A 15,184-nucleotide genomic window follows, 5' to 3' on the forward strand; every position below is an offset into this window, starting at 1 on the left:
CATACGGCTCCTTGCAGTGTGACATACATACGGCTCCCTACAGTGTGAAATACATACAATACATATGGTTCCCTACAGGGTAATATGCATACAGGTCCTTACAGTGTGCCATGCATACGGCTCCCTACAGTGTGCCATGTATACGGCTCCCTACAGTGTGACACACATATGGCTCCCTAGAGTGTGACATACATACGGCTCCCTAGAGTGTGACATACATACGGCTCCTTGCAGTGTGACATACATACGGCTCCCTACAGTGTGAAATACATACAATACATATGGTTCCCTACAGGGTAATACGCATACAGTTCCCTACAGTGTGACATACATACGGCTCCCTACAGTGTGACATACATACGGCTCCCTACAGCGTGACATACATACGGCTCCCTACAGCGCGACATACATACGGCTCCCTACAGTGTGACATACATACGGCTCCCTACAGCGCGACATACATACGGTTCCCTACAGTGTGACATACATACGGCTCCCTACAGTGTGACATACACACGGCTCCCTTCAGTGTTACATACATATGATACATACGGTTCCCTACAGGGTAATACGCATACAGTTCCTTACAGTGTTATATACGTACTGTTACCTACAGGGTAATAGGCATACAGTTCTTTACAGTGTGACATACATACGGCTCCCTACAGTGTGACATACATACGATACATACGGTTCCCTACAGGGTAATATGCATACAGGTCCTTACAGTGTGCCATGCATACGGCTCCCTACAGTGTGCCATGTATACGGCTCCCTACAGTGTGACACACATACGGCTCCCTAGAGTGTGACATACATACGGCTCCTTGCAGTGTGACATACATACGGCTCCCTAGAGTGTGACATACATACGGCTCCTTGCAGTGTGACATACATACGGCTCCCTACAGCGTGAAATACATACAATACATATGGTTCCCTACAGGGTAATACGCATACAGTTCCCTACAGTGTGACATACATACGGCTCCCTACAGTGTGACATACATACGGCTCCCTACAGCGTGACATACATACGGCTCCCTACAGCGTGACATACATACGGCTCCCTACAGTGTTTCACACATATAGCTCCCTGCAGTGTGACATACATACGGCTCCCTACAGTGTTTCACACATATAGCTCCCTGCAGTGTGACATACATACGGCTCCCTACAGTGTTTCACACATATAGCTCCCTGCAGTGTGACATACATACGGCTCCCTACAGTGCCATATACATACGATACATACGGCTCCCTACAGTGTGACATACATACGGTTCCCTACAGTGTGACATACATACGGCTCCCTACAGCGTGACATACATACGGCTCCCTACAGTGTTTCACACATATAGCTCCCTGCAGTGTGACATACATACGGCTCCCTACAGTGCCATATACATACAATACATACGGCTCCCTACAGTGTGACATACATACGGTTCCCTACAGTGTGACATACATATGGCTCCCTACAGTGTGACATACATACGGCTCCCTACAGTGCGACATACATATGGCTCCCTACAGAGTAATACATATACAGTTCTTTACAGTGTACGTTTCATAGTTTTATTGTAACGTTCTTTGGTTTCAGCTCTCACGTTATGCTTACGTTATGTACGCTAGTCAAGTATTTTAGGCTGTGGTAATAGTATTAAACTCACGTTTTCATGTGCTTAGGTCGGGTATCTTAGGCTGTCATAGCATTGCTTACATTGTTCTTGTAGGCAAGTCAGGTATGGTAAACTGTCATTATAGTTGGGTTCACCAGGTTAGGCTGTCTTTTTAGTGATCGCATTATGGTTTCTTGGATGCAGGTTTGGTATGTGTAGATTTGTCATTGTAGCGTTAATCTTACCATTCTGTACTTGTTACCCCACTTTTGTCCCTATAGCTTTCTTCACATATTATTTGGTATTGTCACTACACAATAGTTAACAGAGCATTGACACTGTGTAAGTTGTTAAAGGCTGTGTAACTATGCGGTTCTGGGCATGTATTAAGTTCCGTATGTCATTTCCTTTAGTTTCTGTAGTATTGTTTCTATGCAGATATCTCTGTTGTATTGGTGTCATGTGTAGGTTCTCTATAGCATCAGGGTTTAAACAATACTACTCTATGGAGCACTTATTTATTTATTTCTATCTTTCTCAAGGATGACTGATGGCAAAGAACCCCCAAAAGAAGACCAGTGGGAGGATGTGGAAATGCCACCGTTCTACTACAGGTTTGTGAACCAAAATGCTATTTCGGCTATAGTCGAAGGCAAAACAAGGCCAGAGAAGCTCTCTGAAGATCTGTCCACCTGGAGAACCATCCAGAGCGAGAGTCAAGTCTTGGGTAAACTGAGTGACTATTTCAAAGAGGGAATAGTGCTCATACGACTACGTAAAGCTCTGCCAGACATTGAGCTCCATCGTCTTTAGGGACAGAGTAAGCGACTGTTTGTCCAGAAAGAAATGCCGTAGCACTACACTCTAGACCCTGTCTCTGGCACGAGGCTATATCAGATCCTGATCTCCAGTAGAGATGGTAATATGGTCCTTGATGCATCATGACCAGTCAGGACACTTCAGGGTCTACAAGACAGAAGCCACCATCAGAAGACAGTTCTATTGGATTGGAATGCGAGCTGATATTGAGAATTGGTGCAACGAGTGCTTCGTCTGCAATGTCACAAAAAAGGTTTATTGAAGTTGGCTTCTACCCGCTCAGGGTACACTTATGGTTGACCATTATTCAAAATGGGTTGCTGTTGTTCCGGTCAAGAATCTTACAGCCAAGACCACCGCACAAGTGTTCTACACTAAATGGGTCCAGACTTTCAGCTGCCCAGAATCAGTCCTTACTGACCAGCGTTTGAAGCCCAGCTGTTCCAAGAGCTATGCCAGTTCCATGACTTCAAGAAGCTGCAAACCACAGCCTACCACCCACAGGGAAATGGACTGTGTGAGAGTCAACCAGGTGTTTATCCACATACTGCAGATAGCATCAGTGACAAAGCAAGACGAGTGGCCCCAATTGCTGCCAGAAATTTTCAAAATCTACAATTATACTACTCACTGCTCTAATGGCAACACTCCCTTCTACCTAATGATGGGGAGGCACGAACAGTTGCCCAAAGACAGGACCTTTGGTCTACAAATTCCAGACGATACTAATCCACTCCCGAAACAGGACTGGGTCGAAGACCACAAAAGGCAAATCCAGGAGTCGCAAAAAATTGTAAACCAAAATGGATGAAGCGAGGCGAAGACACCAAGACGACTATAATCAGCACACTGCCGCCGTGTCAGAGATAAAGTCTGGTTAAGGAAATATCTGCGAATGGATAAACTGGATTCGATGTGGGAGACAGATCTGTACATCATCACAGCTATCCTGTACCAAGAATCAGATGTCTATGAGGTACAAAAGAAAGACAGAATTCCTCAAGTTATTCACTGCAACCGGATCAAGTTATGTGCGAAAGAGAATCTGCCAAATCTGACCTCAGCACCTCCATGTGTGCCAAAGCCTATTCCTACCACACCTCCATATGAAGGCATCTCACCCTCCATGGACATTCCTATGTTCTCTCCCAGCCAACCGGGGTATTGTTTGGCGCTAGCCACAGCCCTGACCTGATTAGTTCCAGCCATGATGTCTGTGCCCAAACTGCCAGCTATAATTCCTGAAGCTGCTGTGGAACCTAAACCAGTACCTGACCTGCCGGCTGAAGCTGATCTAGGAGAGGTGATGTTACGAAGATCGCAGAGGTCCACACAAGGAGTGCTGCTTGCCTGATACCGGGACTAAATGTTTCTCTATTTTTATGCTTATTTATGTGGACATTTAATATTTATTTGGTTTATGTCACAGACTCTTATATTTGTTGGTTTACTCTATATATGTTGGTTTGTCCCTTGTCCTAAAAACCTCAGAGTATGAACAAACATTGTTCATTGTTATGATTCGGCTAGCTGGATGTGGATCCTCTGTGTCAGCGAGGGATTGGCGAGGACCGTGTCGGTGGACTGGTTCTAGGTTGCTACTGGTATTCACCAGAGCCCGCCACAAAGCGGGATGGTCTTGCTGCGGCGGTAGCAACCAGGTCGTATCCACCGGCAACGGCTCAACCTCGCTGACTGCTGAGAAGGCGTGGGACAGAAGGACTAGGCAGAGGCAAGGTCAGACGTAGCAGAAGGTCGGGGCAGGCGGCAAGGTTCGTAGTCAATAGCAATAGCAAGAGGTCAGGAACACTGGTAAGGCAAACACTGTAAACACTTTCTCTGGCACAAAGGCAACAAGATCCGGCAAGGAAGGAAAGGGGAAGTGAGGTAATATGGACAGGGAGCAGGTGGAGGCTAATTAGACAGATTGGGCCAGGCACCAATCATTGGTGCACTAGCCCTTTAAATCTTATAGAGCTGGCGCGCGCGCGCCAGGACGAGACAGCCGGGGACAGGTGAGAGACTTGGGATGCAATTCGCGAGCGGGCGCTTCCCGCTATGCGAATCGCATCCCCGCCGGCAGTGTCAGTGCAGCGCTCCCGGTCAGCGGGTCTGACCGGGGCACTGCAGAGAGAGGAACGCCGCGAGCGCTCCGGGGAGGAGCAGGGACCCGGAGTGCTCAGCGTAACATTCATGAACTCTCTCAGACCCTGTGTACCCCTCGCCAGCCTGTGTAGGTCATTAAGTGCAATGCACCAGGACTGCATAACTTTATGTTCTTCAAGTTACCAAGTTTCTGCAACATTTAAGTCATGTGCCTGGTGTCTTGCCAGGAAGAAACCACCATGTTTTAGTACCCGGCATCAGACGTGAACTTCCTAAGTCTTTAAATACCTTCCTAAATCTATGCCAAACTACAGTAGTGCCTTTGAAAATGTGCTAAAAGGTTTGTAGTCAGGATTGCCTAGTAGTAGAAAAATGTGTAACCTAGCCAATCTTGTTCTTTTGTCTTAAATGTACCAGTTCTGTCAAAACTGTTGTTAGTGAAAATACTTTATGCCAGACAGTTAACAATGTGTCTTCTATGTTAGGGGTGTGATAGCGCACCTACAGAAAGGGGACATCTGTTTAAAGGAAGTCAGACAGTGTAGTCTGGACACTCCCCAGAAGACTGCAGGGGGGCTGTGAGGGAGAGGCAGGGGGTCCTTGCAAGGAGCGCACAGCTGGGCGCTGGGAGTGACCCCCACCAGTGAAGTGGACAGACAAGGGGTCTTAGTACACACGACAAGAGGCCGCAAATGTTGTATGTGAACAGTGAGTAAAGGTTGCAGGAAATCTGTGTTTTGAGCTGGTGGAGACTAGCTTACCAGTGGATAGAGAGGGAAGTGACTAATGTGTAGTCAGTGCCAAGACGGCCTAGGATTTTGTTTGTTCCAGTGTGAGTTCTGTTTTATTTTGTCCTGCAATCTTTCCCAATAAACCTGACGAGGGTCGGACTGCATAAAGAAGTGGTGCGGACTTACTTGTTGGAGAATAGTGTCCTGTGGTCGTCTCAAGGATGGTACCGGAGCTAATCCCAGAGTGAAGTCTCACAATATATTTATATAATGTCCTAGTCAGGATGCAATTCAAGGGACTACCCTGGTGGTAAAGGTTGCGCACAGGAGGTGTCTGTTTGTTATCTTGTCATGTCCCTTCGGTGTGGCCCCGAGGTGTGCCCAACTTTCTTCAGTCGCAGGGAGAAGATGTTGTAAGTCAATTGGCCCTATGGCTAAGGACTTAAAGTAGAAAGCCTCTGGCAGCTCCGGCCCGAATGTTAGAGTCTCCTTGTTTGTGAAAATGCACACAACCAAAGGAAGAGCTTCAGGAATTGTTTCATGTGTGTATGTCCCATGTATATTTCTCTTATCCATTTGTATGTCCTTGCTTTATTTGGTGAAAATGCTAAGTAGGAGTAAAGTGGTAAAAATGCAAACCTCAGGTAAAAATCTACGGCACTTAAACATCAAGTGAGTGGTAAACATCAAAGGCACCAATCACACAGTGTTATCCTTCAGAAAGGAAATTTGCACTTTCTACACCAAAATCATATCTCAGGAACTGTTTGCACTAAATAGTAAATGTTCCAGTTTTCTACCCTCATCAATCTCCAGCCTCAAAGACTGGGTGCCAAGGATGGCTGTTCTTAAGAGGGGGAGTTTGTGGTGTCCCAGCACCAAAGACTGTCCTGTGGGCTAAAGATTGCTTTGGGCCTCCCTGCTATCCATATGTTGGGCCCCCTGCTCCAATGTCTGACCTGTTATAATGTGATGGATTTCTATGTTATGTCATCTATTAATTTATGCACTGTTCAGTTAATAGTAGAGAAGAAAAGTATGTTACAACTAGCAAGCTGAGGAGAAGCCTAAGGAGAAGTCTACTAAACTCCACAGCCACGCTAATCTCAGGAAAAGACCCCGGCACTAGGGGAATTGTCAAAGCCTGGTGGTAAGCAAGCTATTGGGAAAAGTCTCTACTTTAGTCAGTCATTCAGTCAAGTTAAGTTTTACAAGTCAGCGTGTGCTGCTAACCTTAAAGCTGCATTCAACAGCAACTACAACTCCCAGCAAGGCGACAGGCTCCCCGGGTTCCATTCTGCCCATCCCTCTGCACAAGAGACTGTAATGTTTGAGATCGGCTAGCTCCAGCAACATAAAGGCAGTTATCCGTAACCTGGTGTATTTATTGTCCTGGACCTGACCCAGGAGAAGCTGTTGTATCCTCGGACCATGTAGGTTAACGGTGCCCTGGCATCTCGAAGTGATACATCTAACCACCCCGAGTCACACACAGAATCTACACACCCTACACCCCAGTCAGTAGCACTAGTGGCTGCCTCAGCCATGTTATCAGCCTGCACTATGTCTTCTCCATGTTATCAGTCTGCGCCATGTTATCAATCTGTGCCATGTTGTCATTCTGTGGCCATGTTATCAGTCTGTGGCCATGTTATCAGTCTGCGCCATGTTATCAATCTGCGCCATGTTATCATTCTGTGGCCATGTCATCAGTCTGCGGCATGTTATCAATCTGCGCCATGTTATCATTCTGCGGCCATGTCGACAGTCTGTGGCCATGTCGTCATTCTGCGGCCATGTCGTCAGTCTGCGGCCATGTCGTCAGTCTGCGGCCATGTCGTCAGTCTGCGGCCATGTCGTCAGTCTGCGGCCATGTCATCAGTCTGCGCCATGTCGTCATTCTGCGGCCATGTCGTCAGTCTGCGGCCATGTCGTCAGTCTGCGGCCATGTCGTCAGCCTGCGGCCATGTCGTCAGCCTGCGGCCATGTCGTCAGCCTGCGGCCATGTCGTCAGTCTGCGGCCATGTCGTCAGCCTGCGGCCATGTCGTCAGCCTGCGGCCATGTCGTCAGCCTGCGGCCATGTCGTCAGTCTGCGGCCATGTCGTCAGTCTGCGGCCATGTCGTCAGTCTGCGGCCATGTCATCAGCCTGCGGCCATGTCATCAGCCTGCGCCCATGTCATCAGTCTGCGCCCATGTCATCAGTCTGCGGCCATGTCATCAGCCTGCGGCCATGTCATCAGCCTGCGCCCATGTCATCAGTCTGCGCCCATGTCGTCAGTCTGCGGCCATGTCGTCAGTCTGCGGCTATGTCATCAGTCTGCAGACAAGTTTTTATCACATTTTTGGCATCCAGAGGACGATTAAGAGGCTAAAGTTACTCACCAGACGGGATCCATATTAACTGCATCATCGTACACTAATATATACAGGCAGAAGCATCCGACCACCACTGCGTGGAATGTGGACACCGTCCTGTATACAAAGAGGAATAAAATCGCAATTATTAAAATTCCAGATCACAGCGGAGCGCCATCTACAGGACCGCGCTATTTCTACATAGTAGATGTGGTGTCAGTGCCGCGCCCCATAGCAGGAGGTTTATATATTCCGGTATGTGAAAAGTTAAACGCTAAATCCTTGTGCGGCTGCAGAAACCTTCAATCTGGGTGGTCCAGCTGGTTCTAGTAATTTAGAACTGTCAAGATGGATTTAATTGCTCTGTGGGCTGTAGTCCCGACTGCTGTGAGGCTGAGAGATTCCAGAGAGTTCTGATGTCCAATGTGGGAGGAGCCAGAGCTAAGAAGTGTTAGTGTAGTGCCTCACTATGTGGGAGGAGCCAGAGCTAAGAAGTGTTAGTGTAGTGCCTCACTATGTGGGAGGAGCCAGAGCTAAAAAGTGTTAGTGCAGTGCCTCACTATGTGGGAGGAGCCAGAGCTAAGAAGTGTTAGTGCCATGCCTCACTATGTGGGAGGAGCCAGAGCTAAGAAGTGTTAGTGCAGTGCCTCACTATGTCGGAGGAGCCAGAGCTAAGAAGTGTTAGTGCAGTGCCTCACTATGTGGGAGGAGCCAGAGCTAAGAAGTGATAGTGCAGTGCCTCACTATGTGGGAAGAGTCAGATTTAAGAAGTGTTAGTGCAGTGCCTCACTATGTCGGAGGAGCCTGAGCTAAAAAGTGTTAGTGCAATGCCTCACTATGTGGGAGGAGCCAGAGCTAAAAAGTGTTAGTGCAATGCCTCACTATGTGGGAGGAGCCAGAGCTAAAAAGTGTTAGTGCAGTGCCTCACTATGCGGGAGGAGCCAGAGCTAAAAAGTGTTATTGCAGTGCCTCACTATGTGGGAAGAGTCAGATTTAAGAAGTGTTAGTGCAGTGCCTCACTATGTGGGAGGAGCCAGAGCTAAGAAGTGTTAGTGTAGTGCCTCACTATGTCGGAGGAGCCTGAGCTAAAAAGTGTTAGTGCAATGCCTCACTATGTGGGAGGAGCCAGAGCTAAAAAGTGTTAGTGCAATGCCTCACTATGTGGGAGGAGCCAGAGCTAAAAAGTGTTAGTGCAGTGCCTCACTATGTGGGAGGAGCCAGAGCTAAAAAGTGTTATTGCAGTGCCTCACTATGTGGGAAGAGTCAGATTTAAGAAGTGTTAGTGCAGTGCCTCACTATGTGGGAAGAGTCAGATTTAAGAAGTGTTAGTGCAGTGCCTCACTATGTCGGAGGAGCCTGAGCTAAGAAGTGTTAGTGCAATGCTTCCCTATGTGGGAGGAGCCAGAGCTAAGAAGTGTTAGTGCAGTGCCTCACTATGTGGGAAGAGTCAGATTTAAGAAGTGTTAGTGCAGTGCCTCACTATGTGGGAAGAGCCAGAGCTAAAAAGTGTTAGTGCAATGCCTCACTATGTGGGAGGAGCCAGAGCTAAAAAGTTTTATGGCCATTGTGAGGTGCAGACTTGCATCCCATGCAAGTCTGTGTCCGCTCCTCACCCCCAGCTTTCTGAAGCTAGAGCTGGGGGGAGGACAGAGTGAAGGCAGAGCAGGGGAAGAGAGGACATACACGCTTCCCTCATCTCCCCTGCCTCTGCTCCCTTCCCTCAGCTCCCCTCCCTCAGATGCCCTCCCTCAGATCCCCTCCCTCATCTCCCCTCACTCTGCTCCCCTCCCTCATCTCCCCTTCCTCTGCTCCCCTTCCTCATCTCCCCTCACTCTGCTCCCCTCCCTCAGATCCCCTCCCTCATCTCCCCTCACTCTGCTCCCCTCCCTCATCTCCCCTTCCTCTGCTCCCCTCCCTCATTTCCCCTTCCTCTGCTCCCCTCCCTCATCTCCCCTTCCTCTGCTCCCCTCCCTCAGATCCCCTCCCTCATCTCCCCTCACTCTGTTCCCCTCCCTCATCTCCCCTCCCTCAGCTCCCCTCCCTCAGATCCCCTCCCTCAGATCCCCTCCCTCAGATCCCCTCCCTCATCTCCCCTCGCTCAGCTCCCCTCCCTCAGCTTCACCTGTGTTCGGAGAATGCAGGTTTGCATGGGCTGGATAGGGGGAGGACGTAGACTTGCACAGGGAGCTGGTTTTGGGGCTAATAAACACCCCATGCATTTCTATGTCCTCTGTATGGGGCTGTACACTAAACACTGTGCATAAACTAAACCAGCACCCTGTGCAAGTCTACTTCCACCACCTGTTCATTAAACACCCTGTGCAAAACTAAACTAGCCTGTGCAAACCTGCATTCTCCGAATACAGGTGGATCTGAGGGAGGGGACATGAGGGAGGCGGAGCAGAGGGAGGGGAGATGAGGGAGGCTTGTACGTCCTCTCTCCCCCTGCTCTGCCTTCGTTCTGACCTCTCCCCGGCTCTAGCTTTGGAAAGCTGAGGGAAGGAGCGGATGCCGACTTGCATGGGATGCAAATCTGCACCTCACACCGTGTCTAACTATGTGGGAGGAGTCAGAGCAGAGTAGTGTTAGTGCAGAGGGGAAAGAGACAGCTTGGGTTGAGGAGAGAGAGTGCAGAGGGGAAAGAGACAGCTGGAGAGGAGGAGAGAGAGTGCAGAGGGGAAAGAGACAGTTTGGGTGGAGGAGAGAGAGTGCAGAGGGGAAAGAGACAGCTTGGGGGGAAGAGGGAGAGTGCAGAGGTGAAAGAGACAGCTGGGGAGGAGGAGAGAGAGTGCAGAGGGGAAAGAGACAGCTGGAGAGGAGGAGAGAGAGTGCTGAGGGGAAAGATACAGCTGGGGAGGAGCGCAATCAGTAGATTAGTGATTTCTGCTGTTGAAGCAGTGTCCATGGATGGCGTCTTACTGGAATACAACTTGTATCCTCAGTACCGGGAAGAACCACAAATGCAGTCTTGCTGTGAGTGTTCAATGAAAGTGTTAAAGGAGTTCTCCAACTGAAATCTTTTATCCCCCACTGTGCCCGGGCTGTAAAACTATACATAATAACCTTTCACTTACCTGCCTACGATCCCCCGTTGTTCCGATATCGCCGCCCGTGCTCCGCTCCCGGTCTCTTCCTCTTCCTGTGGGTCGGTGACTTCACTCTGCGCTCAGCCTATCAGCGGCCATGACGAGACATTGCTGCGGGCGCTGATAGGCTGAGCGCAGAGTGAAGTCACCGACCCGCAGGAAGTGGAAGAGACCGGGAGCGGAGAACGGGACAGCGATATCAGAACAACGGGGGATCGTAGGCAGGTAAGTGAAAGGTTATTATGTATAGTTTTACAGCCCGGGCACAGTGGGAGTTAAAAGTTTTAGCTTAGAGAACTCCTTTAATTTCAGTACAATAACCTGCAAGAGGTTTGTTATATATATATATAATTTATAAATGGCATAATCATCCATCCGCTTTGTATGTGACCGAAACTTCAGGCCCCCCAGCTCCTCTCTCAGGTCTCGGTTAAAATCTACTTCCCCTTCCCTGCAGACACCCCGTGTTACCAGAGACTCCGTGGATATGGTGCAGGAGGGCCGGGAAATAACCTGAATCTGGACACTAGTCCTTGCTGATCCGGCTCGGATTGTCACATTGTAGCAGATGAGATTATTGTGTGTAACACCGGAGCCGCTGCCATCCATTATTAATGCCAGGTTGAGAATAATGGTGGCCAGAGAGAAATACAGCAAGGACAGGCGACATAATAATAAGGAGACCCCCAGTCCTGTCAGTCTCAGGGACCCCCAGGGTGTCTGCAGGCTATGGAGGACGGGGAGGAAAGAAGAGCAAGGATCGTCAGGAGCCACAATGGACTTCAGGGTTCACACTGAGGTAAACGACAAAGGAGATTTCTGAAATTAAAAAGATTTGAAGCAGAATTGGCATTTATTTGGTGTGGAATATAAGGCAGAAGGATTTTACTAGCAGATTCCGACAGAAGAAAGGACATGTGAATCAGCACCGGAGATTTCCGTGCAGAAATTACACAGTGTGAACAGACTCCTGAAATCCCATTAAAATCAATCAGAAGAATCCAGGTGGAACTTAATGCAGAATATGTGTCACATTCCTCAAAGATTCCTCCTGAATTTCCTCAGTTTGAATTAGCGCTTAGGCCTTGTGCACACTGAGTATTGATGCAAAATCCACTGGTAAAATCCCATGAAGTCGGCAGAACTTTGTATTTACACTCCAAATTCTGCGCCAAATCCACTTCATTTCAGTTGGAGTTTCACCACAGTTTGGGGCACACTATAAAACGGGATCACAATAAAGTAATGTATCCTAATACATCCAGATAATACAGTGAGTGACCACAACCCCCATCCTCCTCCGTACCTGGAGTTCCATTCAATCTTCTGCTTTTCATTCAGTTTGGAGAAGCCACAAGTAAAACGCGTTGAGAGCTGACAGCTTCCTACGTGAAACAGGAACTGAGAGATTGCGAAGCTGGTGGCGGAGATGCACAGTGTCATGGGGCTGAAGTCCGGCATGGTAACCTACAAGAGAAGGAGAGGGTGCTGAGCATTCGGGTATGGCAGCCATTACCTCCTGCCGGCAGCACACTTCATGAAGCCTCCTCTGAAATGCTGCATTGTTTATAATCTATGACACATTAACTTATTGCCTTGACTGGAGCCGCGGATCTCAAGGAGCCATTGATTCTCCATACAAGACATTGATTTTCCTCACAGAGCTCTGCACATATTATATTATATTGTATTAACCAGACAATGTGTTAGGGAAGGGTTCACACCTGATAATACTGCTCTTAGAAGAAGGGACAAACACATTGTAACCAAAGAGCAGCTGGGAGCAGAGACTGAGGAGGCCAGAGAGAGAAGACTGGTAAAGGGGACAGAGAAAGAGAGGGAGCCTTTCAGAGCTCTGTTCACAGAAGAAGTTGAGCAGAAAAAAGGAACAGGACAGGAACCAGATGGAAACCAGACAGGAACCAGATGGAAACCAGACAGAAACTAGATGGAAACCAGAGAGGAACCAGACAGAGACCAGACAGAAACCAGACAGGAACCAGACAGGAATCAGACAGGAACCAGATAATAACCAGACAGGAATTAGATGGAAACCAGAGAGGAACCAGACAGGAACCAGACAGAAACCATATAACAACCAGACAGGAATCAGATGAAAACCAGACAGGAACCAAACGTAAACCAGACAGGAACCAGACGTAAACTAGACAGGAAAAAGATGGAAACCAGATAATAACCAGACAGGAACCAGATGGAAACCAGACAGGAACCAGATGGACATCAGACATGAACCAGACACAAACTAGATGAAAACCAGACAGAAACCAGATGAAAACCCGACAGGAACCAGACGGAGACCAGACAGAAACCAGATGTAAACCAGACAGGAACCAGATGGAAACCAGACAGAAAACAGACAGGAGCAAGACGGAAACCAGACAGGAACCAGACAGAAATCAGATAATAACCAGACAGGAATTACACGGAAACCAGACAGAAAACAGATAATAACCTGACAGGAACCAGATAGAAACCAGACAGGAACCAGATAGAAACCAGTTTGAAACCAGACAGAAACCAGAGAGGAACCAGACAGAAACCAGACAGGAAACAGAAGAAAACCAGACAGAAATCAGATGGAAACCAGACAGAAACCGTATGAAAACTAGACAGGAACCAGATGGACACCAGACAGGAACCAGACAGAAACCAGATGAAAACCAGATGGAAACTAGACAGGAACCAGATGGAAACCAGACAGGATTCAGACAGGAACCAGATGAAAGCCAGACAGGAACCGAACGGAAACCAGACAGGAACCAAATGAAAACCAGACAGGAACCGGACAGAAACCAGACAGTAACCAGATGGAAACCAGACATAAACCAGACAGGAACCAGATGAAAACCAAACAGGAACAGGACAGGAACCAGATGGAAACCGGACAGAACCAAAATTGAAACCAGACAGAATCCAATGGATATCAGTCAGAAACCAGGCAGATACCAGTCAGAAACCAGGCAGATACCAGACAGAAACCAGGCGGATACCAGACAGAAACGTAACAGAAACCCTACGGGAACCAGACAGAAACCAGACAGAAACCAGACACAAACAAGATGGAAACCAGACAGGAACCAGATGGAAACATAGCAGCCTGCAGTGATTGGAGGAGGAGATGACCCAGACGAAAACAGAAAAGAACCAGACAGAAACCAGATGAAAACTAGACAGGAACCGAACGTTAACCAGACAGTAACAAGATGGAAACCAGATAATGATCAGACAGGAACCAGATGGAAACAAGACAGGAACCAGATGGACACCAGACAGGAACCAGACAGAAACCAGATGAAAACCGACAGGAACCAGAAAGAAACCAGACGGAGACCAGTTAGAAACCAGACAGGAACCAGATTGAAACCAGACAGGAAACAGACAGGAGCCAGACAGAGACCAGATAATAACCTGACAGGAAACAGATGGAAACCAGACAGAAACCAAATGGAAACCAGACAGGAACCAGATGGAAACCAGACAGGAGCCAGACAGAAATTAGACAGGAACCAGACAGAAACCAGATAATAACCAGACAGGAACCAGATGGAAACCAGACCGGAGCCAGCCAGAAATCAGACAGGAACCAGACAGAAACCAGATAATAACCAGACAGGAATCAGATGGAAACCAGGCAGAAACCATATAACAAGATGGGAACCAGATGAAATTCATACAGGAACCAGACAGAAGCCAGACAGGAACCAGATGGAAACCAGACAGGAACAAGAGGGAAACCAGACAGGAACCAGATGGAAACCAGATAGGAGCCAGACAGAAATCAGACAGGAACAAGACAGAAACCAGATAATAACCAGACAGGAATCAGATGGAAACCAGACAGGAACCAGATGGAAACCAGACAGGAGCCAGCCAGAAATCAGACAGGAACCAGACAGAAACCAGATAATAACCAGACAGGAATCAGATGGAAACCAGACATAAACCAGATAATAACCAGACAGGAATCAGATGGAAACCAGACACAAACCAGATAATAACCAGACAGGAATCAGATGGAAACCAGACATAAACCAGATAATAACCAGACAGGAATCAGATGGAAACCAGACATAAACCAGATAATAACCAGACAGGAATCAGATGGAAACCAGATAATAACCAGACAGGAATCAGATGGAAACCAGACATAAACCAGATAATAACCAGACAGGAATCAGATGGAAACCAGATAATAACCAGACAGGAATCAGATGGAAACCAGGCAGAAACCATATAACAAGATGGGAACCAGATGAAATTCAGACAGGAACCAGACAGAAGCCAGACAGGAACCAGATGGAAACCAGACAGGAACAAGATGGAAACCAGATAATAACCAGAAAGGAACTAGATGGACACCAGACAGAAACCAGACAGAAACCAGATGAAAACTAGACAGGAACCAGACGGAGCCCAGACAGAAACCAGACAGGAGCCACATG

The 15,184-nt window shown here is 48.0% G+C and overlaps 1 protein-coding gene across 1 annotated transcript in view; it reads right to left on the bottom strand.

Annotated features, from left to right (window-relative positions):
* The window catches only part of TLCD4 (TLC domain containing 4), a 68,124-nt gene that overhangs the window by 32,077 nt on the left and 20,863 nt on the right, over nucleotides 1–15,184 (bottom strand). The window contains exons 2-3 of the mRNA XM_056553935.1: nucleotides 12,028–12,188; nucleotides 7,663–7,752 (exon numbers count right to left, since the gene is read on the bottom strand). Coding sequence (XP_056409910.1) covers nucleotides 7,663–7,752; nucleotides 12,028–12,188 — 251 coding nt within the window. The remainder of the gene's footprint in view (nucleotides 1–7,662; nucleotides 7,753–12,027; nucleotides 12,189–15,184) is intronic.

This window comes from Hyla sarda, unplaced genomic scaffold (assembly GCF_029499605.1).
Source record: "Hyla sarda isolate aHylSar1 unplaced genomic scaffold, aHylSar1.hap1 scaffold_491, whole genome shotgun sequence".
Lineage (NCBI taxonomy): Eukaryota > Metazoa > Chordata > Amphibia > Anura > Hylidae > Hyla > Hyla sarda.